General features: G+C 47.0%; 2 protein-coding genes across 2 annotated transcripts; both read left to right on the top strand.

Annotated features, from left to right (window-relative positions):
* The first annotated feature begins 9,945 nt into the window (after positions 1-9,945).
* On the top strand, positions 9,946-10,893 carry LOC102449145 (olfactory receptor 52M1-like). The gene has a single exon (XM_075931259.2). It carries the CDS (start codon positions 9,946-9,948, stop codon positions 10,891-10,893), a length of 948 nt encoding a protein of 315 aa, XP_075787374.2.
* Positions 10,894-18,477: 7,584 nt separating this feature from the next.
* Positions 18,478-19,497, top strand: LOC102448913 (olfactory receptor 52D1-like). The gene has a single exon (XM_006130076.3). The coding sequence runs from the start codon at positions 18,478-18,480 to the stop codon at positions 19,495-19,497; it is 1,020 nt and encodes a 339-aa protein (XP_006130138.3).
* The last annotated feature ends 5,993 nt before the right edge of the window (positions 19,498-25,490 follow it).

The raw sequence follows: 25,490 nt of genomic DNA, 5'->3' as shown, positions 1-25,490 counted from the left end.
TGTAAATGAAGCCGCGATAATTTAAATCGCGGCTTCATTTGCCTTTGCCTATCTGTCTAATCTACATGGCTCTGTCGTCGGAGCCATGTAGTCTAGACACAGCCTAAGTTAGCAATTAGCTGTCAAGAGCACTGTATCTAACACATATATATATAAAAAGAAATTAAAGAAATTACATCAGGGATGGTCTAGATGGTACTGGGTCCTGACGTGAGGGCAGGGAACTGGACTTGATGACCTCTTGAGGTCCCTTCCAAATTTTGGGGATCTAGGATTCTAAGATTCTCTGAGTAGACCCATTCAGCTATAATACTATCATGCTCTGACATCCTGTCACAAGTCACTTAAGGGACACTGGTTAGTTGTAACATTTTCATGTATATTCTTTCTTAGTCACTAACTCTGCAGAGAGATGGACCCGTCATTACTCTTGGGTTCCATCTCTGCCATTGGATGGGCGTGCATTTAGTTGGACTCAGCAGAATCAGAGATACAAGAGACATATATATAAGAACATCAGAATGGCCATCATGGGTAAGACCAATGGTCCATCTAGTCCCAGCATCTTCTCTTCTGACAGTGGCCAATGCCAGCTGCCCCAGAGGGAAAAAACAGAAAGAGAACAAGGGTTTCCCACACATTGTAGTTTGAATCAATTCATCACCATGTATTTTTCCTACCATAGGGTGACAGTGACTTTTTAGGGGCAAATGGACTTCATGTTACAATGACATGGTCCATATGCAGCTGTAGGATGTTACAATAAACCATAAGAGGAGGCTAGAGAAACATGGAGTTCCTTGTTCTAAGGCCTTGTGTTACATGTAGAATTCCCCATCCCATGCCTGCTGGATTCAGATGTTTTCCTTAGTTTCTGTCCCTGCTTGCTCTGTGAGCAGGGTATCCCACGCCGTAGTGCCCAGCTCCCTCTCATGCAGGTGTGTGAGGTGTTCACGCATTTCCCTCCCCAACGGACATACATGTTGAAGTTATTGACGTCAAAGTTTACCCACCAACATTCTGCCTGTTCCCTAGGCATGATTAGCTCCCTCTGAGAACTCTGGACATGAGCATGCACTAAATAATCTGGTGCCATTTGCAAAATTTGGCACTGCACTACTCACTCACTTTTCTAGATGGTTAATAAATATCCAATAATTCATGTACTGTTTGATATAAAGCATGTAACCTTCTGGCTCTGCTTTTTTTCTTTCACAGGCGCCTTGCTCACTTCTGAGCATGATCGATGTCTTGACCACCTCATGGCAGCTTTCAACTTCACCTCCTCTGACTCTAACATTCATCCTATCGGGCGTCCCTGGCCTGGAGGCTGTTCATGTCTGGATTTCCATCCCCTTCTCTATGTTCTACATTTCTGGCCTCTTCAGAAATCTCATGGTTCTGTTTGTGGTCGGCAAAGAGCAGACCCTGCGCAAGCCGATGTACCTGCTGCTCTGCATGCTGGCGCTCACAGACATCGTTACACCTTCCTGCGTTGTGTCCAAGGCCCTGAGTATATATTGGTTCAATTTGAAAGACATTACTATGGCTGGCTGCCTCACCCAGCTGTATATCCTTCATGGGTGTGTTGCGATGCACTCGGCTATCCTCATGATAATGGCCTTCGATCACTACATTGCCATCTGTAACCCTCTGAGATACCCCACCATCCTCACCCTCACACGGGTAGCTAAGCTTGGGCTAGTGGGGTTGCTAAGACCTGTTCTCTTCATTCTACCTCTGCCCCTGCTCCTGAGCAGACTGCCATTCTGTGACAACCACGTTATCCCCAACACGTACTGTGACCACATAGCAGTAGCATAGGTGTCATGTGGGGCCATCACAGTGAACACTATGTACGCTTTGGCGATAGTGTTTCTTGGCATTGGGTTAGACCTGACACTCATTGTCCTGTCCTACAGTCTCATCATCACGGCTGTCCTCAGAATCTCCTCCAAGAAAGCTCCCAAAAAAACCCCTCAACACCTGCACCGCCCACATCTGTGTGATGCTGATTTCTTACCCTGTTTTCCTCTTCTCCAGTCTCACACACCGATTCGGTCAGGCTATTGCTTCCCACGTTCACATCATCTTGGCCAACCTCTTTTACCTACTGCTCCCTGTGCTCAATCCCATCATTTATGCGGCCAAAACCAAAGAGCTCCATGAGAAAGTGGGGAAATAACACCTGCAGCAAGTCGTCTCATCTGGGCGTCACCAACGTTAAACCTGCATCACAGGGAGGGGAAAGCCCATCTCTGCATTAATCTATGGTGCCCTGTCCTAGTCAGGTGTGTGGAGTTTCTCAGACTCTGAACTTCCACCAGACCAAGTTTCACCTATCTTCTTACCTCTTCATCACCAAATACTGCTCACTCCATTCCTCTGTTCTCTCACCTGTTCTCTTTCAACATCACCCTCAGCCCCTGACTCCACACAACCTCTCCCTCAGCCTTTCCCTGACATCAAGTTTAACAGCCAATACTGCAGCTCTGTGAAGGAAAGTGGCTTTCGACTAGGCCCTATGTGAACAGGTTTCTTAGTCAAGTTGAGGAATGGAAGATACGTAGGCCACAATGGCCTTTTTTTTTTGTAGAGGGTATAAAATCATAGTTAAAACTGTGTACATTTGGGCATTCCTCTGAATCCACATTGAGAGACATTTTTCTTGACACCTTCTCCCCAAGGGTATATCTAGACTACATGCCTCTGCCGATGGAGGCATGTAAATTAGACATACCGACATAGTCAATGAAGCAGGGATTTAAATATCCCCCGCTTCATTAGAATAAAAATGGCCGCCACGTTGTGCCAGCTCAGCTGTTTGTCAACCCAAACTGGCAGTCAAGATGGGGATCAATCAACAAGGAAAGCCTTTGCTGACTGATCCCTTATGCTTCGTGAAACAATTCTAGTATTTAAATGTACACAAACACACAGAGCAGCCAATTCCTCTTTGACTCAGCACAGAGCTCAAGAGTTCTCCTCCCCCTTTGGGAAGGTCTCTTAATTATTGTTTACTTTTAAAGGTGGAAAAAGAATCCTGAAGCAAAGATGTGGAAAGAGAGACACTGGGTACTGTGCGCCTGGTCTCCAGCCTGGTTACATCCAGATGCCATGTTTCCCCTACAGGCTGAGCAACCCCCCCTGCGATTGTATGGAGCTATATTAGCAACAGCACATGCACCATGTCCGTTCCTGGCGTGGGAGGCTGCTGCAGATGCTGGGGTGAGACAGGTGTGGGATACAACTAGCTGAAGGGGAGTCCCAGGGAAGACACGTCCCTCTCAGAATTAACAGGTACCCATCTCACGCTGAGGAGCTCACCTGCTCGACAAACCCAGTGCAACATGGGCATGATGGGACAGAGACAAGGTCTGTTTTTCATTCTGCTCTGCACAGCCGTTAAACAGCCCTGGGCCCTGTCACGCTGAAAATGAGTCATCCATATAGAAGGTGTCAGTGTCTTAATTAGAGGTGGTGCCACCAGCAATATCTACAATGGCCATGCCCCTTGTGAATCCCACTCAGCTAAACTCTTTGCCCCCATGACATCTGAGACAAGGAGCTGTGCAGGAGAAACGTGGATGCTGGGAACAATGTTCCCTTCTTCCTGTGTTCTATGAGACAGCTGATGGAAATGCCCGCTCTATTTTCTTTATTCATAGATTTGTAGGGTTTAGGGCCCGAAGGGACCAGTGCATCTTCCAGTCTGAATTCCTGTATGACACAGGGTATTCAATTTCACCTTGTTATCCAGGCATTGAGTTCCATAACTTGTGTGTGCCTAAGGGCCAGTCTGCAAAACAGAGGCGTAGCGAAGGGGGGGGGGGCAGAAGGGGACTGTTGCCCCTGGATGCCAAGTTAGGGGGACGACAGGCTGGGGTGGGACCGGACCACATGGTGCTCTGGCCCAGGTGACACTTTGAATGGAGACCCGGAAGCTGCTAGCTAAGTGCTGGCTGCTGGCTTCGTTGCCTGGCTCTCTACATACTGTGAGCTGAAGTAGCCAAGCTGGGTGGGAGGAGCAGCGGTTTTAAAAGTACGTTCCTCCTTTGCCTGGCTCTCGGGGTGGGGGGGATTTGATTGGGGGAGTGCTCCCCGCATTGGGGGTGCCTAGCTCTGGGGGAGGAGAGGTGAATGCATGGCGGGGTAGGGGTGGCTCTGGGGGAGGGGTAAGTGCATTGGGATGGGGGGCATTGGTGTGGCCTTGCTCTGGGCACAGGTGAGTGCAATGGGATTGGGGGTACTTGGGGGACTGACTCTGGGGCAGGGATGGTTGTATTGTACTTAAAAGTACTGCATGGAATCTGTTATCGGTAATACACACATATAGCAGTCAACACTTCCATCATATAATACAGCACACACACACACATGCACACGCACCATGTCTTGTTTTTACCAATAGCTGTTCCACCTAACTGCTGGCCAGATTAGTTAGTTGGGGGAAAGCTGAAGCCGGATCAAAGCTCGCATGTTGACTGTAAGATGCCTGTAAGATGCATGTAGAATGTAGACTCATGCAGAGAGTCATCACATGCCTATGCAGTTATTCCTCTATGGCACCTTCTTGTGGGTGTTGTTTTAATGCTCCCCCATTCACCTTCAAAGAGGGAGCTTCCAAAAGCAGGGGCCTGCTGCTTACTCCCAAAGAATCCATAGATCCAGTCTTCTTTCAATGAGTTCTTATTGTTCTTGAATCTGGCTTCCACCTTTCTCCAACCATGGCAGGTGTCCTGCTAGTGGGGCGCTAATTTAGTGCCCTTTCACTCCCCGTCATCCCTCTGCTGGCCCGCTCCACCTCTGCCCACTGCTACCGGCTGGAGACACCTCCTTCCCGCCTCCTGGCCCCCAGCCTCACTCTCCTCCACCTCTGCCAAAGGGTTAGTGTGTGCAGGGGCCTGGCCCCAAACTGGAGGGAGTGGGGTAAGATGTGGTACAAGCTACCCCCCTCTCCCAGGGCCCGGCTCAGCCATGCACCAGGTTTGGGGGGGGAGAGCAAATTTTGCCTTCACCCCCAGGCACATAACACCCTCGCTACGCCTCTGCTGCAAAAGGATTTTTCATTAGAGAAACGTGGCTCAACAGGGTTAGAAGGGACGGCATGGGCCAGCTAGTCCAACCCATGACAAATGGCAGGCATCATTGTAGCTAACCCCTCCAGGGCAGATGCTGTCCAGCCTCCCATGGGAAACCATCAATGAACAACCTCCATGACCTCAAGGTGTCCATTCCATTCTCATTCTGTTCTTACCATGGAGGAACATTTGATAGTTGTGTCAATATTGACCATTGAAAGTGCCTCTGTACAAACTGTTACAATGACTTAATTGACGATTTTGTAAAGACAAAGTGTAGAAAGGGAGCCAGCTGGATTTTTTTTCCAAAATAAATACGTTTCTTCAGAGGAAGTCAACTTCTATTTTTTTCCACACATACGTCAGCTATACATTTTATTTGGACACATTTTTCATGTTGGTGTAGGGAAAATTCAAAGTTTCATGTAGACCTGAAGGTCTAAAACGGTGCTCTGAGAACTCCATTCAGGCTGACTGAGAAAGGTTATGATGTTTGGGTTTTTGGGGGTTATTTTTATAAAGTGCTCTTCTCCAAAGCACTTTACAATAGTGAGCTAATGGTACAAACAATATTCAGAAAGATCGTGAACGGGTTTACCGAGACCCTCAGCAATTTTCAATTGGTCGGTGAAAAAAAAGTTAGACCACTCAAACAACCAAAGTCCCTCACTTTTATTTTCATTTACTTATCATTACTTATAATATAGGAGGAGGATGAAGAGAAAAAAATGAAAAATGTCAGGGGCAGGAGGAGTGAATTTTCTTTTTCATGGCTGGGCCCCGAGGGCCCCCCAAAAGGAAGCTGAGCATAGGGCCCAATTAATTCTAAATCTGCCACTGCTGCTGTCCTGTTCCCTTTCCATTTCCTCTTTTCAAACCAAATATACCCAGTTTCTTCAGCCTCTGCTTGTGCGCCTTGTGATCCATCCTTGGATCATCTTTGTCCCATGACTCTGGACCTTTTCCAGGTTTGCTGCATTCTTCCTATACATGGGCAACCCAAATTAGATACAATGGACCAGCTGAGGCCCAACCAGTGCCAAGTATAGCAGTATTGTCACCACCTATGACTTGCAGGCAATGCCTTGGGTAAGGCAACTCCAAACTGCATTTTCTTTTTTCACAATGGCAAATAAATCCACACCCCAGAGAGGTGAAGCTATGGGAAGGCAACCCTTGCATAGGCAGCATGAGTCCCTCAACAGAAGACTTCTTCCATAGCCCTGGCTACCACCTCTCAGGGAAATGGATTACCCACACTGATGGGAGAAGCTCTAGTGTCAATGTCAGTAGCGTGTACAATAATGTGCTACACCAGCACCACTCTAGCCTTTTATTTCTAGTGAAGCCTTCAAACAGATCTTCCAGAAAAGCATCCAGTCTGGATCTGCGAGCACAGGGAATTAGAAAATCCACCACTTTCCTTTGCTGTGACCCAAACGTTAATCCCCCTCACAGCTCAAGATTTGGTCCTTATTTCCAACACAAATTTGTTTGGCTTCAGCTTCCAGCTGTCGTGGTTCCTCTGCCTTTGTCTGCTAGATTACAGAGCCGGTTATCACCCCTGGGTTTTCCCCATGAAATTCCCCCCTTAACCATCATTTTCATCAGTTCTGTCTCTCACTCTGGCATTTTCTCCAGCCTCCTGCCATTTTTCTAGCTCTTTTCTGCAGGTCCCCCAATTTTTCAACAACCTGTTTGAATGATCAGCCTCAGGGCTGGACATGGTTGGTATCACCAATGCCATGCACTGAGCTAAAATCCTTCCCCTGCTCCAGCTCTCCACTCCCCGATTTTGCATCCAAGGAGCCCGTCAGCCCTGTTTTCCACATCATCACCCTGGGAGCTCAAAATCCTAATGACCCCTAGTGATCCCTAATTCCTTTTTAAGGTCCTTGGCTGTGTCTAGACTATCCAGTTTTTCCAGAAAATCAGCTGCTTTTCCGGAAAAACTTGCCAGCTGTCTACACTGGCCAGTTGAATTTCCGCAAAAGCACTGACGTCCTACTGTAAGAAATCAGAGCTTGTTGCAGAAATACTATGCTTCTCCCGTTCGGGCAAAAGTCCTTTTGCACAAAACTCAGCTCAGATTTGTTTTGCGCAAAAAAGCCCCGATTGCAAACATGGCGATCGGGGCTTTTTTGCGCAAAAAGTGCTTTTGCGGAAAAGCGCGTCTAGATTGGCCACGGACGTTTTTCTGCAAAAAGTGCTTTTGCGGAAAAGCATCCATGCCAATCTAGAAGCTCTTTTCCAAAAATTCTTTTAACAGAAAACTTTTCCATTAAAAGCATTTGTGGAAAATCATGGCAGTCTAGACGTGACCCTTGTGTTCCCTAATGAAGTGTCTTACTGGGAGAGTCGGTTCTATATTCCCTGGTTCCCAGACAATAGTTCTGGATCTGACTGTACCAAAAGATTTTGTTCGTTTGGACCCAACTAATTATATGCTCCAGGACAATCAATGTTCCTGCCTTGGCGTCCTCGTTTTAACCCCTCTGCCTATATTTCGGCCAACCGCAATTTTTTTCTGTAATGATTTTCTGTTTGCTTCTGGATCATTGATGAAAATATTGACTACCATTTAGCCTAGAATGGAATGCTGCAAACAGTCCCAGTCCCTAACAAAGACCTGTTGACAACTGCTCTCTGAGATGTGGCCTTTAGCCTCTTTTAGCCCATTTTTCATGTGCTCTATTGATATTGTCAGTGTTCATTTTAAGAATTATATTTCCCAACACTGAATCAAATGCCTCAGAGGAATCGAAGCATTTTTTTTCATATCTGTGGATGACCCTTCAACAATCAAAAGTTCTACTATACTTACTATTTCACATCCGTTCTCCTTCACCAGCTAATGTGATAGGAGTGTCTCTAACTGCTTATTCCAAATGAAGAACAAACTTAGGGTATGTCTACACGTGCACCCTTTTTCAAGAGAGGAATGCAAATGCAGACATTCGAAATTGTAAATGAAGTCGGAATTTAAATATTCTGTGCTTCATTTGCATATTTGTGGATGGGTGCTATTTCAAAATACGTCTTCCGAAATAAACTTTAAACCTTGTTCTATGAGGAATAAGGTTTATTTTGGAAGAAGGGTTTTCTCCCAAAATAATTGCATCTAAACAGCGTTTTTTATTTCGAAATAAAGTATTTTGAAATAGCGCCCGTTTGCAAATATGCAAATGAAGCGCGGGATATTTAAATCCCGGTTTCATTTACAATTTCAAATGTCTACATTTGCATTCTTCTCTCAAAAGAGGGTGCAAGCGTAGATATATCTTTATTGTTGAAAGCATCTACCTTTTCTGCAACATTCACAAGTTTCCTTTCGCCCTCTTATAACTGGTGTAAATCTTTTCTATGATTTCTTTTGTGTTTAATATACTTCATAACCACCTTTTTCTGAGTGCCACCGGACTCCTTGGTGTTTTTATTGAATCAGACTAACAGGACTCCCTTTTTGGAACCTTTTTGGGATATAATAGAAATGTAGCCGTGTTAGTCTGGTGTAGCTGATGCAAAATACAGGACTATGTAGCACTTTAAAGACTAACAAGATGGTTTATTAGATGATGACCACGAAAGCTCATCATCTAATAAACCATCTTGTTAGTCTTTAAAGTGCTACATAGTCCTGTGTTTTGTTTTTGGGATATGTAACTCTGCCAAGCATAGATTTTTCCCTTATCACTGTGGAATGGTAGCTCTTAGATATCTAATAAATTCTAAAGAATTCACAATTTTTCCCCCATTTTTCTGTCTAAATGTTTCCTTCCAATACCAATTGCTCGTTATTTGCCTCAGCTTTAGGGAATTAGCACTTTTGCAGTGATATAGATATCACTGGTTGGGAACTGTTCTCACCTTCTCCATTTGAATGTAATAAGTTTGATTCTTCATTTCCTTCTCCTCGCTCATATGTACCTTTGTTTGTCTCTTCTTTAAGGGTGCATCTACACAACACCCTAAACTCGAAATAAGATACACAAATTGCATAATGCAAATTGCATATCTTATTTTGATTGAAATTCAAAATAGGCTCTTTCAAAATTTGGCACATCTACACAGCACCAAATTGTGAAATAACATGCTCTTTTGAGATGTCCCTTAGCCTTCGTGGAACAAGGGATGCCAGGATGCTGAAATATTGCACCCGTTCTCTAGAAAAATATTTAGAAAAATATTTAGAAATAATGGACAGCTTGTGAAGACGGGGGGGAAGAGAGGGCAGCTATTTTGGGATATCTCCAGTATCCCGAAATAGCCGTTTAGTGTAGATGTACGCTAAGCTAAGTAGTTCCAGAATTTTCAGCCTGTCTGCAAAGACTTCCCCAATCTCATAACCTGCCAGGGAAACCCTCTTTCTATCTGCTATATGCTTTCCAGAGATTGGGTGGACAGAGTTGAGCGTACAGTCTGAGCAGATAATTCTGAGCAACCCGTTGACTGGGGAAAATCCGTACAGCGGGGATTTTCTGGCCTGGATTTAATTGAAATAAGAAACATAAGAGATAGCCATTATCCACACTCCTGTTTCCTCCTGATGCCTATTAAGGTTTCCCACACAGAAGTGTTTTGGAACTCCTGAGGCTCGGAGAACTTTCATATATGGGACATGCATTCCTATGGTCAGTGGTTCAGAATTCATTTCTGTGAATAACAAAAGTGCCACTCTGCTTCACGCGCAAGACAAACCTGTAGTAGTACATTCAGGGTCACATATTTCCATTGTTTCTCCTTTCAGGCATTTGTACTGAAACCTTCACCATAGGCCCTGGACAAATACAAGAACTCACAGGAGCACACGGTACAAGTTGGGGCAACATTCTTCCACAGAGCTGGACACCATCTCTCCTACTTGATGTCAGAAGCCAACTCAACTGACTTCAACAACCCCTCCACCTTCATCCTGCTGGGCATTCCTGGCCTGAAGGCAGCCCATGTCTGGATCTCCATCCCCTTCTGCACCATGTATATCATAGCTATCTTGGGGAACTTCACCATTCTTTTCATCGTTACTAGGGAGCCGAGCCTTCATAGGCCTATGCACTATTTCCTCTGCATGCTGGCCATCAACGACCTGGTCCTGTCTACGATTATCGTGCCCAAAACCCTGAGCATCTTCTGGTTTGATTCCACAGAGACCAGTTTCAATGCCTGCCTCACCCAGATGTACTTTGTTCACTGCTTCACAGTGGTGGAGTCTGGGATCTTGGTGGCCATGGCTGTGGATCGCTACGTGGCCATCTGCCATCCCCTGAGACATTCCACCATCCTGACTGACCGCATGGTGGCTAAGATTGGCCTGGCCCTGCTGCTGCGCGGTAGCACAGTTGTATTGCCCTATCCACTCTTAGCCAGGCAGTGGCTATATTGTAGAACCAACATCATCTCCCATTCATACTGCAAGCACATCGCCGTGGTAACTTTGGCCTGTGGCGACATCCGTGTCAGTAATTACTACGGCCTGTTTATGATGCTCTTTGTGGCCTTTGTGGATATGTGCTTTATCACAGCGTCTTATACCCAGATCTTTAGGGCGATTTTCAGCCTCCGCACAATGGACGCCCGGTGCAAAACATTTGGGACCTGCAGCACCCAACTCTGTGCCATCTTAGTCTTTTTCATCCCAGATGTCGTGTCCTCAGTCATTCATCGGTTTGACTACATTGTGCCCCCCCATGTCCTCATTCTCATTGCTAACGTGCACCTTGTGGTGCCCTCCATGCTTCACCCCATCATCTATGGGATAAGGACCAAGGAAATCCGGGACAGGTTGCTCTGGGTCTTTACTCATAAAAAGATCTAAAGGTTTCTCTTGGTGCATTCACTCTCTTGTAATAATATGTTTTTTCTGTAGTCATGTTGGAAAGCCTGTAGCCATATTGGTAGGCCTAAAGCCTTCCACCGTAGCCAGACTGAAGAGCAGCAGCCATGAGCTGTAAAGGCTGGAGTCCCATTCTCACATTCTATCTAAATAGCATTAAAATAGTGTTGCACTAGGCTGTTAAGAAGGAGATCCTGTCCTAACCGCCCCCACTGTCACCAGATAAAGAAACAGATCTCAGGATGGGTCGAGAAAACTTAGTTAACAACATTTCATCTGGCAAGAAACTGTTTATCAATAGTTGAGGTCGTGGGATTCTAGGTTCATGGTCCTCACTTTCCTATTTTTTGTCTGTGTGGTCTCTCTCTGGTTTGGAACTATTTCCATCTGCTGTATAATTAATTTTGCTAGGTGTAAATCAATTAAGGTAGTGAGGTAGGATTGGTTAGGTAATTCTGTTAGAATATGTTATGATTGGTTTGTAAAATTATACTAAAGTAATTGGTCAAAGTATAGCTAATCAGGACTGAAGTTTCACTATATAAACTGGGGTCCAAGAAGGAGAACAGGAGGGAAAAAAGGGAAAGAAGAAGGAAAAGAGGCAGGGAAGAAAGGAACAGCAAGAGGAGAAGGAAGGAAGAGCCGGAAGAAGAACTCACCTCCAAAGCCTAAGACTAGAGCTGCCAGGATTCCTCTGCACGACCATGAAGTGCAGCAGCTAGACTCCCGAGAATCTGACATTGCCTGGTCAACAGGGGAAGTCTGCCGACTGATTTTCCGGAAAAACTGGCCAGTCTAGACACAGCCCAAGAGAATCAATGTTCCTGCTGTGGTGTCCTCATTTGATTCCCTCTGCCAATATTTTGGCCATCTGCAATTTTTTTCTGCAATGATTTTTCTATCTGCTTCTAGATCTAGCATAATGGAAGCCGCTTCTTTTTTTTGAAATGGGGCTTTTTCGGAAATCATATGGCAATTTAGATGGGGATCTTTCGAAAATAAAACACTTTTTTGCAAGATTCTGTACTCCTCATAAAATGAAGTTTACAGGATCTTTTAAAAAAGGGTTTTGTTTTAGAAAGATCCCCGACTAAATTGCTGCGTTATTTTTTTTCTGAAAAAGCCCCGTTTTGAAAAAAAAGCGCCGGCTACCATGAGGCAAATGAAGGGCTGTTCTGACAGAAACACTCAGACCTAAGCGGTACTAGGCACAGGCCATAAGCACATTCCAGAGGGGTGGTAACAGAACACCTCGGAAAGAAACATCTTGGTACCAATACTCACTGCACAGGTAACAGGAATACATCGACCCAGGTGATAGACAGTGATCAAACACCCACGTACAAGGTCCAGGGTCAATCTAAGTAACATCCGAGGGTGGCAACCTGCTACGTCAGGAGAGATGTGTACCCTGTGTGTACCTATGTATAATACTGCACCCGAAGGGAATTGTCCTTGTCCAGCGTAGGGGGCAGTATCCCATTCCTGGCACTGACTTACCTGGTTTGCGAGTCTTTCTGCACCCCTTTGGAGTCTAATCAATCAGCCATCTGTGCAACACTCACTCAATGTTTGAAGGGCCGGCATGCAGCTGAACAGACATCATAATTGGACAGACCACGGTACCTGTCAGGACACCGCGCTGCTGTCTTCTAGCAACCAGACCATCTATGGACAGTTCATTGATTTGCCAACTTCTTAAAACTAGACCCTCCAGACCTTACCTCTCAGATCTCTTCTATGTCGGTCCCTCCCTGCTCCGCCTCTTCTGCCCCAAATCCTCCTGTTGCTCTCTTCCCCTCCCCTTGTCACTCGCTAGATCACCTCCATATGCCCCATCCAACAGCCTCCATCTGTAAGGCAGTCATTTCAGATGGTATGGGATAGACTTTGATTGTGTTTCCAATGTCTACTTAGGCTGCTGAAAGTTCTTGATTTTTTGTCTGTTTATTTTGGGAGGGTTTTTTGACATATAAGTTAGCATTTAGCTATCGGGAGCACTGTATCTAACACATAGATAAAAGAAACTTCAATACACATTAGACCCACATCCTGTCACAAGTCACTTAAGGGACACTGGTTAGTTGTAACATTTTCATGTATATTCGTACTTAATCACTAACTCTGTGGAAAGCTGGACCCGTCATTACTGCTGGGTTGCATGTCTGCTATTGGATGGGTGTGTATATAGACGGACTCAGGAGAATCAGAGATACAACTGGTATGTATATAAGAATATCAGAATGGGTAAGACCAATGGTCCATCTAGCTCTGGAATCCTCTCTTCTGAAAGTGGCCAATGCCAGGTGCCCCAAAAGGGAAAGAACAGGAAGGACAAAGGTTTCCCACACGTAGCTTGAATCAATTCATCATGTTGTTTGCCCGCCACAGGGTGCCGGTGACTTTTTAGAGGCAATGGACTTTATGTTACAACGGCATCACCCATATGCACTGGTGGGGTGTTGCAATGAACCAAAAATGGTTTTGTTCCCATACAGAATGGGAAGCGACTATCTAGAAAGGAGTACAGCAGAAAGGGATTATAGTGGATTTACGAACTAAATATGAGTGAACAGTGTGACGCTGTTGCAAAAAAAGCAAACATGCTTCTAGTATGCATTAACAGGTGTGTTGTGAGCAAGACACGAGAAGTCATTCTTCCACTCGACTTTGCGCTGATTAGGCCTCAGTTGGAGTGTTGTGTCCAGTTCTGGGCACCACGTTTCAAGAAGGATGTGGAGAAATTGGAGACGGATCAGAGAAGAGCAACAAGAATGATTAAGAGTCTAGAGAACATGACCTATGAAGGAAGGCTGAAAGAATTGGGCTTGTTTAGTTTGAAAAAGAGAAGACTGAGAGGGGACATGATAGCAGTTTTTAGGTATCTGAGAGGGTGTCACAAGGAGGAGGGAGAAAATTTGTTCTTCCTGGCCTCTGAGGATAGAACAAGAAGCAATGGGCTTAAACTGCAGCAAGGGAGGTTTAGGTTGGACATTAGGAAAAAAGTTCCTACCTGTCAGGGTGGTTAAACACTGGAATAAATTGCCTAGGGAGGTTGTGTAATCTCCATCCCTGGAGATGTTTAAGAGCAAGTTAGATAAATGTCTATCAGGGATGATCTAGACAGAACTGGGTCCTGCCATGAGGGCAGGGGACTGGACTCGATGACCTCTCGAGGTCCCTTCCAGTCCTAGTATTCTATGATTCTATGATTCCCATAGCTTGTGGCAGCAATCCCACACATAGTGCAGATGGCGGCATCATACACAGAGTGGTGTGTGGGGGAGGGGAAGCCACTGTTATTGGCTAAGCTGACTGGATTTGGAAACTCTGTTGGCTCTGACCATATGAGCCCCTGGTATCAGCTCATCATTTCCTCCCTCCTAGAGGAAGCTCTCAGGCTGCACCTGTCCAGGATCTATTTTCTGCTCTTCCCGCTGGTCACAGAGCTGAGGGAATTGTCTGGGAGCCCGGCCAACCTAAGAGTCCAAAGGGATTGTGCAGGGAAATCATAAAGGTGGCTGTCCAGCAGGGGAGTGTCAGACATGTTAGACTCACACGCTGATTCTCGGAGCTCTGCCTCTCCGTCACAGGATGGAGGTTTCTTCTCTCGTGTGAGCAGGTTTGTGGTGAGTTACTTGTTCCTGCTTTAATGGCAGTGCTGCGGACTGAGAAAGAGTTCCAGGGTTCAAGTCAAGAACCGCCCGGGCAGGAATTCACCAGGATAGAGCCTTTAACTGTTTAGTTTTGTCAGAAACAGCTGGCAAAAATAGAATGGCAAATGTACTGGAAAGAGCTTAGATAAAACTTTGTTTTTAAGATCAGTTATTTTATCTCCTCTTGTGTCCCGCTGTATTACCCCGGAGCTTCCTTTCGGAGCCGTGTGGTTTTTCCTTCAGTTTTCCAAGTCAGGCAGGGTGCTGCACTGTTAGATCGCCCAGCCAGAGCCTCAGCAGTGGGTCTCTATTCTACCAAGGGGGGTTCACCCTATGCCTAAGTCCCATACTGGCCAGATTCTGTTCTCCCATTCTGCCTTCCAGAGGTCACTCCAAAGTAGTCTGGCCTCCCTGTCAACAAAATCAGGGCCCGTTTGTTTTGAAATCCCCAGATTCCAAAGCTGGTCTCAGAACACCACATAAACTGGGGAGTTTCTTCGCTCCCTTTCACTCTGTGAACAGAATAGCACTCGCTGTAGCCAGACCCGAAGGCGGGAGATTTGCAGCTCAAAGCCAAGACTTAAACCTTCAGAGTGACTCTTGGTCCCGTAGATATCGGTGGCAAAACTCTGAACACAGACAGGAGTTCATCCTGAGTCAACATGTAGGAACTTCAATAAAGGGCCTGATTTACACCGGACAGGAGCCGCAGGACCCATCCACAGGAGTCCTCCGAGGGGTGAACTTATATGGACCAAATTAGAACGGACAGAAGAGCTGCTGAAATGTCAAACTCACAGATTTCAGAGCTCAGAATAATCAGGACAACGGTTGATTTTAGGGCAGGAGAGGGGCTCTCCTTTCCGGTTCCCTGCATCTCAGGATCTGGAGAGGATGATAAACACCAAAGATGGCAGTATGGAAGGTTGAGGTTAGACATCAGGAAAAATTTCCTACCTGACAAGGTAGTTAAACACTGGAATAAATTTCCTAGGGAGGTTGTGGACTCTCCATCACTGGCGATATCTAAGAACAGGATGGACAGACATCTGTGACAGGGTGAGGGCACAGAAGACCCTTTGGGGGTGCCTCCTGGGGTCCTGAAATGGCCATGACCGCTCGTCTTCCTGCTCTCTGGGGCTTCTTACCATCTGGTCCTGCTGGGCCAGTTCCCTGGTCTGCCCCAGCCAAGGCCCTGAGCTGAGATCCCTGCCCTCACGCCCAAGATGCACTACACACATTAAACATCTTCCCATCCAAGGAGAGTGCAGTTTAGGGCCCAAATCCCTGGGACACCCCTCCCCAAAAGGGATCAAACCCCAAAGAATTAGGTAAGCCCCCTCTAGCAATGGAAGGGGGAATGTGCAGAGTGGTTGCTTTGCCAGGTGTTTACTCTGGGTTTGATACAAAATAAAAGTGATTGTAAGTAGAAGCAATAGAATTTAAATGGAAATAAGTGAGAACAGGAAGAGCTAAGTAGGCTACAAATCAAAAGAAAGAAAAATACTTGGCTAATTCTACACTGACGTCTCACTACAAATGTTTTCAAACTCACCCTAACACCTTTTTTCGAGCTGCCCCCCTATGAGGTCTTCAACTCCTTCCTTCAGGTGATGCGTAACCAAAAGACCCACTCCCTACCAAGCACTGCTCAAACTTAAGGACAAAAGAGATTGTTTACCCTCCATGACTCTCATTCACACGTTTGAAATGCACAAAGTATCCCCCACTCCGTATGTCTCATTTTAAACATGAAAATGATGCATACATCAAAGTAAGATAAACAGAACAAGTGGATCGTGACATGAAGATTGATAGGTTATTTGAAATAATTCGCTCAACGCACCTTAGAGTTAAGTATATTCAAGTCACAAAAAGTCATTCTTCCTCTCTACTCTGCACTGATTAGACCTCAATTGGAATATTGCATCCAGTTCTGGGCACAATATTTCAAGAAAGATGTGGAAAAGCTGGGGAAGGTCCAGAGAAGAGAAATAGGAATGATTAATGGTCTAGAGAACATGACCTATGAGGGAAGACTGCAAGAATTGGGCTTGTTTAGTTTGGAAAGGAGAACATTGAGAGGGGACATGATAGCGGTTTTCAGGTATATAATAGGGTGTCACAAGGAGGAGGAAGAAAACTTGTTCTTCCTGGCCTCTGAAGATAGAACAAGAAGCAATGGGCTTAAACTGCAGCAAGGGAGGTTTAGGTTGGACATTAGGAAAAAGGTCCTAACTGTCAGGGTGGTCAAACACTGGAATAAATTGCCCAGGGAGGTTGTGGAATCTCCATCCCTGGAGATGTTTAAGAGCAGGTTAGATAAACGTCTATCAGAGAGGGTCTACATGGTGCTTGACCCTGCCATTAGGGAAAGGGACGGGACTCGATAACCTCTCAAGGTCCCTTCCAGTTCTAGTGTGCTATGATTCTAGGATTCTATTAAAAGGCATTACAAATAAAAGCCAGTTTCTGTCATGCAGGGGATCGGGAGGTGTTGGAAATCTCACCGGTTGTAGGTACAGGAATGCACAGTATGTGTGGAGGAGGTGGGGGGTGATTACAAGATGTGCAGTACGCAGATCGCAGTGGCACAGAGTCCTGAAACTGGGTGAATTAGGGAACAGACAGCCTGCCTCATGCCCAGACTGCAGGAATAACAGCCTCAGAGAGGTCTGCTTTCGCTTCTCAGGAGCTGCAATACATTAAAACCTTGTGCCGTTTTGAGGAAGAATTAATCGCACTGGCTCCTTTAGTGTCCGTGTCTTGCCAGGCCTGTCCCTCTCTCCATGCCCAGATTGAGCTGCTGCTGGGTTTCCTTCTCCTCAGAAAGGTAGGTCAGGCTGGTCTCCCCCTTTTCCTGCTGCAGCCACACTGAATTTCACCGAGTCGGAGGAGATATTTCTGTGAGTTGTCGCTGTGGGGTCTGGCACCTGGATATATTTTGGAATAACAGGTGCACTCTTCCAGTGTCCCTGAAACCCTCATTCCACGATGGTTGAGGGACTTGTCAGAATAGTGCTGTATTTCAAAATAACCTCGACATCAGCTACACAATTTGTGTATAGCAAATTACGTACCTTCTACCGAGGTAAAGTGGATGTAGCCACACCCTGAGAGAAGAAAGCTTTGTTCTGTTTCCCCTCAGTATTGAATTAGCCATACTTCAATTCAATTGAATGTCCTCTTCATTGACATTCTCTATTTACTAGCTACCAGTCGGTATTTTACTTACTTGTCTCACATCACCCCTTGTTCATCCCCTTTGTAGGGCAGCCATAAGAACATAAGAGCATAAGAACGGCCATAGTGGGTCAGACCATGCCAGGCTTTTCAGTCTCTCACCCCCTGAGAGCTTCCTCGGGCCCTTAGTCAGGTGGTGAGAAGGGGCCCAGTGTTACACAGAGGAGGCCGGAGAAGGGGGAAACATTGGGTTCCTTGTTCTAAGACCTTGTGTTACGGGTAGAATTCTCCATCCTAGTCCTGCTGGATCCAGATGTTTACCTTAGTTTCTGTCCCTGCTTGCTCTGTGAGCAGGGTGTCCCAGAGCTGTGTGTCGTGGTGCCCAGCTCCCTCTCATGCAGGTGTGTGAGGTGTTCAAACATTTCCCTCTCCAATGGACATATATGTTACAGTTACTGACATCCAAGTTTACCAGCCAACATCCTGCCCATTCCCCAGGCTTGGTTAGCTCTCTCTGGGGACTTCTCTCGTCTCCAGTGTGCACTAAATATTCTGGTTCCATCTGCAAAATTTGGCACTGTACTACTCACTCCCTTTTCTAGATGCTTAATAAATATCCAATGTTTCGGGTACGGCTTGATATCAAGTGCGTAATCCTCTGGCTCTGCTTCTTTTCTTCACAGGTGCCTTGCGCAGCCCTGAGCATGACTGATGCACCGACCACCTCATGGCAGCTTTCAACGTCACCCCCTCTGACCCTTTAACATTCATCCTAGCGGGTGTCCCTGGCCTGGAGGCTGTTCATGTCTGGATTTCCATCCCCTTCTCTATATTCTACATTACTGGCGTTTTTGGAAATCTTACGGTTCTGTTTGTGGTCGGCAAAGAGCAGACGCTGCACAAGCCGATGTACCTGCTGCTCTGCATGCTGGCGCTCACAGACATCGTCACACCTTCCTGTGTTTTGCCCAAGGCCCTTTGTATATTTTGGTTCAATTTGAAAGACATTACTATGGCTGGCTGCTTCACCCAGCTGTTTATCCTTCATGGGTGTGTTGCGATGCACTCGGCCGTCCTGGTGCTAATGGCCTTTGATCGCTACGTGGCCATATGTAACCCTCTGAGATACCCCACCATCCTCACCCTCACACGGGTAGCTAAGCTGGGGCTAGTGGGGTTGCTAAGAGCTCTTTTCCTCGTTCTGCCTCTGCCCCTGCTCCTGAGCAGACTGCCATTCTGTGCCAACCGCGTTATCCCCAGCACGTACTGTGACCACATAGCAGTAGCAAAGGTGTCATGTGGGGACATCACAGTGAACAGTATGTACGCTTTGGTGATAGTGTTTCTTGGCGTTGGGTTAGACCTGACACTCATAGCTGTGTCCTATGGTCTCATCATCCGGGCCGTCCTCAGAATCTCCTCCAAGAAAGCTCCCCAAAAAACCCTCAACACTTGCACAGCCCACCTCTGCGTGATGCTGACGTCTTATCCTGTTTTCCTCTTCTCCAGTCTCACACACCGGTTCGGTCAGGCTATTGCTCCCTACGTTCACATCATCTTGGCCAACCTCTTTTACCTACTGACCCCCGTGCTCAACCCCATCATTTATGGGGCCAAAACCAAAGAGCTCCGTGAGAAAGTCGGGAAATACGCCTGCAGCAAGTCCTCTCATCGGGGGTCACCAACATTAACCCTGCATGATGGGATGGGGAAAGCCCATCTCTGCATCCATCTACGGTGTCCTTAGTCAGGTGTGTGGAGTTTCTCAGACTTCGAACATCCACCACACCGAGTTCCACCTCACTTCTCACCTCTTCATCCCCAGATACTGCTCACTCCTTTCCTCCATTCTTTCTCCTGTTTTCTTTCAACATCACCCCTCAGCTGCCGACTCCACACAACGTCTCTCTCAGCCTTTCCCTGACATCCAGTTCAACAGCTGATACTGTAGTTCTCTGAAGGAAAGTGTACTGTGTGCATTCGTGCATTCCTCTGAATCCACTTTGAGAGACATTTTTCTTGACACCTTCTCCCCAACAGCTGAGTGACTAGGCATTTTGAACCTGCTGTTAAATACTCAGTCTTTTTCCAGATTTTGGATCTCTGGGGTGTTCTACACCTATTGTTTATATCAACGTGCACTTAAATCTAATAAACTCCTGTACTAAATAAGAAAATTCTTACTTCCCTTTAATACTTCATTAGATCAAAGGGCTGGGTTCCAATGATTTATTCCTGACATTGCCTGTAGGGAAATGGTTGAGTTGTAGCTTAACTGGGTTGCAATAACGGGAGTGCTGTGAGAAAGACACTCACAGCTGATTAGACCCCGTTTGGAGTATCCCATCCAGTTCTGGGCACCACATTTCAGGACAATTGTGGATGAATTGGAGAAGGTCCACAAAAATGATCAAATGTCTAGAAAACATGAGCAATGAGGAAGAGGAGGAAGACTGAAAGAACTGGGTACATTTGGTTTGGAAAAGAGAAGACTGAGAGGGGCCATGAGAGCAGTTTTCAAGTATCTAAAGGGATGAGAAAAGGAGGAGGGAAAAAATTGGTTCTCCTTGGCCTCTGATGATAGGTCAGGAAGAAATGGGCTTAACTTGCAGCAAGGGAGGTTTAGGTTGGCCATCAGGAAAATCTTCCTATGCGGCAGGGTGGTTAAACATTGGAATAAATTGTCTAGGGAGGTAGTGGGATCGCCATCGTTGGAGATATTTAAGAGCCGGGTTGGATAGACATTTATTAGTGATGATCTGGATTTTACTTGGTCCTGCACTGGGGGCAGGGGACTGGACTTATTGACTCCTCAAAGTCCCTCCCAGATTTAGCATTCCAGTATTCTAGGATTCACGCCTGGGGGCTCTGAAAATTCCAGGTAGCAGATTGCTGTGTTAAACATCCCCTGGAGTTCCAATCCCTGAATACTTTGCATAGTTGATTCAGGTTTCATGGTATAAGCTGGGATCCCCAAAGAAGTTCTTTCAGATCCAGATTAGGATGCAGCCCCAAGATCAGAGCTGCCAGGCTCGATACCCTGCCAACCACACAATGCAGAAGCCAGCAGGAACACATCATCTGCCTTTCAGGGAGTGGTCAGCATTGTATGCATAGCATCTTCTATTTGGTAACTGTTGATAAAGAGAGGATGAGGCTATTACTGTATGTCTTTCTGCCCAGAAAGGTCTTGAAAACCTGGGAAAACCTGGTCCTGCTTTAGACAAGGGGCTAGACGTGATGATTTTTATCCAACCTCTCTAGAAGCAGGCATGAAGCACATGAGGCTGCCAGCATTAATGGCAGAGGATGCCCTGGGTGAGACGATACAGGGCAGACATTTGTGTGGGAACCAAGAGTAGCATGCAGGAAGGTGACCTGCTTCCTGGTGAGATGGCAGAACTTTTCTTAGGAGGAGGAGACAAATTCCTTGTGCTGTTGGCTAATGTGTACATTAACTGAGGGGCAACATTCTGCTGGGACCCCAGAGGAAAGGGGGAAGGTCCCAGGAACCACTGAAGGAGAGAGGAACTGTCTTGTTCATCCCCCTTATAGTGCTGGGAGGATGACTGGCCCCAGGGGTGAGGTGACAGTCCCCACAGAGGGGAGGAGAACATTCCCTTGACTGGTAGGACACAGAACACAGCTCTGAATGAGCTATTGGGAGAAGACCCAGCTCTTAGCCCAGAGAACATAGATCACAGCTTTCTAGGAAAGGGGGGAGGAAGGTCTCAGTACTTGGAGTGGGAATTTCAGGGAAAGACCAAAATGGTGGGGTGAATTTTTCTCATGACCATATCTCTGGGGTTGGGAAGCAGACACACATTGGGCCAGCCACCACCCAAAGTCCCCTGATATCCTTACCTCACCAGACTCTGACATTAAGAGATGAACTTTGATGGAGATCCCTTCTGAAGGAGACAGTGATAGGAAAAGAAAACCAGCAACTAACCACATGTTCAGGTTCAGGGAGGCATTGAAAACACGACGGCTGCATCTAGACTGGCAAGTTTTAGCCGCTTTTGCGGAAAAACTTTCCAGCTGTCTACAGTTGCCGCTTGAATTTGCACAAAAGCACTGACTTTCTACTGTCTGAAATCAGTGCTTCTTGCACAAATACTATGCTGCTCCCGTTCGGGCAAAAGTCCTTTTCCGGAAATGCTTTTGTGCAAAAGGGCTAGTGTAGACATCTGGAAACTCTTCTGCACAAAAAAGCCCCGATGGTGAAAATGGCGATCGGGGCTTTCTTGTGCAAAACTGCATCTAGATTGACGTGGACGCTTTTCCGCAAAAAGTGCTTTTGCGGAAAAGCATCCGTGCCAATCTAGATGCTCTTTTCCGCAAATGCTTTTCACGGAAAAACTTTCTAAACTGCTCCACACCACAGGCTGCAACAGCAACTACCTCAGCCCTCCGAATAATATTGTTAACCTCTCCTCCTACAAACTCAATCCAGCGGAAGAGTCTGTCTTATCTTGGGCTCTCTCTTTCTGCCCTTCGTCCCCCACAAACTGGATTCAATTTTGCAGTGACCTTGAGGTTTTTTTTCGCCACCTCTGCCTTCGAGAATATTTCCAAACCACCAATGAACATCAATCTGACCTACCAGATCCCCCCTATCAACACCAAAGGAAAAATAATTCTATATGGACTCCCCCTGACAGTCGGAATTCCAATCAGGATTTCTATACAAAGCTTCCGAAACAACGCACACTGACATTATTCACAAACGACAAGAAGCGGCACACAATCTAAGCCGCGCTGAACACAATGCCATCCAGAGGCTCCCCATGAGCAACAGGGCGACCGCAGGATCAGTCCGGGGGCGGGTCCGCTTCCGCGTCATACCCCGTCATACCAAGATTGTGTGCAGGTAACAGCTTCTGCACATCATGACAGGAAGCACGTCAAGGCTGTCACCTCTAAGGGTAGAGGTTGCTTGGATTAGAAAATTTAGAGCAGAAACTTCTATGGCAATTGGTGCAACAAGGTGACCTGCAGAGACGGCAGAGTTTTGAAGAGGAGGAGAAGACAAAATCCATGTGCCCTTGGCTAACATGCACATAGAAAGCGAGGGGGTGGGAAGCCGTATTGCCAGTGGTAGTTGTGAGGACAATCCAATTGGTGAGCTGAAGGGCAATGGCTCCTAGACCACAGCTCAGGCTATGAAAGTGTCAACCTGCAGCAAGAAGCAACATTCTGCTGGGAACGCAGCAGTATGGGAAAAGGTCTCAGGAATTGCTGAAGGAGTTAGTGAGAGTGTCTTCATCCCCTTATAGTGCTGGGAAGATGCCTGGCTTCTGGGGTGGAGTGACAGTCCCCACAGAGGGGAGGAGGGTGTTCCCTGGGCTGGTAGAACACAAAATACAGCTCTGAATGAGCTACTGGGAGAAGACCCACCTCTTAGCCCAGAGAGCACAGATCACTGCTCTCTAGGAAAGGGAGGAGGCAGGTCCCAGTACTGGGAGTGGGGATCGCAGGGAAAGGCCACAATGGTGGGGTGAATTTTTTTCATGACCATAATGCTGCAGTCGGGAGGGAGACACACAGCAGGCCACATCTAAAGTCCCCTGATATCCTTACCTCACTAGATGCTGGCATCCCAAGATGAGCGTCGATGGAAATTCCTCCTGAAGGAGACAGTGAGAGGAAGGTAAAACCAGGAACTAACCACATGTTCAGGTTCAGGAAGGTGTTGAAAGGCACAACTGGTATTGACCAAACCAAGCAGAAGGTGTGTGGTATCATACAAACACCTGGAAGGGCCTACACATGGGGAAAGGGTTAGGGTTATTGTTCAATCTCATGATGTTATGTTATGTTTGTCCTGAACAGTAAATCTTATTACAAAGAATTGAATATTGATGGTAGAGATGTAGCCGTGTTAGTCTGGTGTAGCTGAAACAAAATACAGGACAATGTAGCACTTTAAAGACTAACAAGATGGTTTATTAGATGATGAGCTTTCGTGGGCCAGACCCACTTCCTCAGATCAAATAATGGAAGAAAATAGTCACAACCATATATACCAAAGGATACAATTTAAAAAAAATGAACACACATGAAAAGGACAAATCACATTACAGAACAGAAGCGGGATGTGGGGGGGGGGGGGGGGAAGGAAGTTAATGATATTAGAGGTGGGGTTTCCCCTTCCCCACCTCTAATATCATTAACTCACTGGCATTCACCTTCCTTCCCCCCCCCCCCCCCACATCCCCCAGTGTGGAGTGTGGAGATGCTATCTCAGGCTATCCAAGGGCTGCGCTTAAAGGGACCTGACCCCCAGCCCGGACAGACAGTTCTCAGGGGTGCCCCACTTGCAAACCAGTCCTGGCTTGGAGTGCCCGGAGTGCCCACACTGGGCACATCACACCACTCGGCCATCAGCCCGGCTGCACTTGCCGCAGGCTGCCATCTGGGGAGAGGAAGCAATTGGGGGGCTGCAGGAGAGCTTCCACCCCCAGAAGCCCGCAGAGCCAGCCCAGTCCTCCCCATTGGGGGCTCGTACCCCATTCCTCCCTCACCTCCTTCCACTTACCCTTCCCTAGCCCCCCTTCCTGATGTACAAAATAAAGAAAACGTGTGTTCAAAAATAGAATCTCTCTTTATTGAACAAAACTGGGGGAGACTGGGAAAAGGAGGTGGGAGAGGGGAAGAGAGAGGCTGGGAGAGGGGAGGGCAACTACAATGATCACGGGTTGGGAACAGGTCCCATATGAAGAGAGGCTAAAGAGATTGGGACTTTTCAGCTTAGAAAAGAGGAGACGGAGGGGGGACAGGATTGAGGTCTCTAAAAGCAGGAGTTGGGTGGAGAGGGTGCATACAGAAAAGTTCTTCATTAGTTCCCATAAAGAAGGACTAGAGGACACCAAAGGAAAGGAATGGGTAGCAGGCTTCAAACTAGTAATAGAAAGTTGTTCTTCACAAAGCAAAGAGTCAACTTGTGGAACTCCTTGCTGCAGGAGGCTGTGAAGGCTAGAACTAGAACAGAGTTTAAAGGGAAGTGAGATCAAGTCATGGAGGTTGGGTCCATGAAGTGCTATTAGCCAGGGGGTAGGAGTGGTGTCCCTGCCGAAGGTTTGTGGAAGGCTGGAGAGGGATGGCACGAGACAAATGGCTTGGCCACTGTCTTCGGTCCATCCCCTCCAGGGTCCCTAGGGTTGGCCGCTGTCGGCAGACAGGCTACTGGGCTAGATGGACCTTTGGTCTGACCCAGTACGGCCATTGTAAGCTCAGGGCTCAGGGTCGAGGGTCTCAGTGGACCTCCTTGATTTTCATGCACACCTGCTCCTGGGTGGCCAGGCTGGCAGCTCTCCTGCCCTAGACGGCCACTTTCCTGTGCCTAGTGCGGAGATCGTGGACGAGGTCCACGATGTCCGCACTAGCCCAGGCGAGCGCCCGCCTCTTGCGGTCCCGGGCAAGCTCCCGGGAGTCGCCAGCCTGGTCCCGGGAAGAGGCGGAGGGCTGGGGGGCATCGGGTGGGTGGCTCGAGCCGTGCCAGGTGCAGGGTCTGCTGGCTGGGTGCTGGCAGGATTGCACCTGGCACTGGCACCGTAGCCAGCCCGTGCCCCTTTAAGGGGTCCGGGGCCGGGAGGTGGGAAGACGAGTTTCCCTGGTGTTGGCCAGAGTGGCCACCAGGGAAACCTGGGGAGGGCTAGCCTCCCACTAGTTTGAATTAAGGGGCTACACACCCCTTAATTTGAGCTAGCTAGTTCGAACTAGGCTTAATCCTCGTAA

The sequence above is a fragment of the Pelodiscus sinensis genome, chromosome 1 (genome assembly GCF_052426305.1).
Source record: "Pelodiscus sinensis isolate ZL-2025 chromosome 1, ASM5242630v1, whole genome shotgun sequence".
Classification (NCBI taxonomy): domain Eukaryota; kingdom Metazoa; phylum Chordata; order Testudines; family Trionychidae; genus Pelodiscus; species Pelodiscus sinensis.
This window is presented reverse-complemented; position numbering and strand designations above follow the sequence as displayed.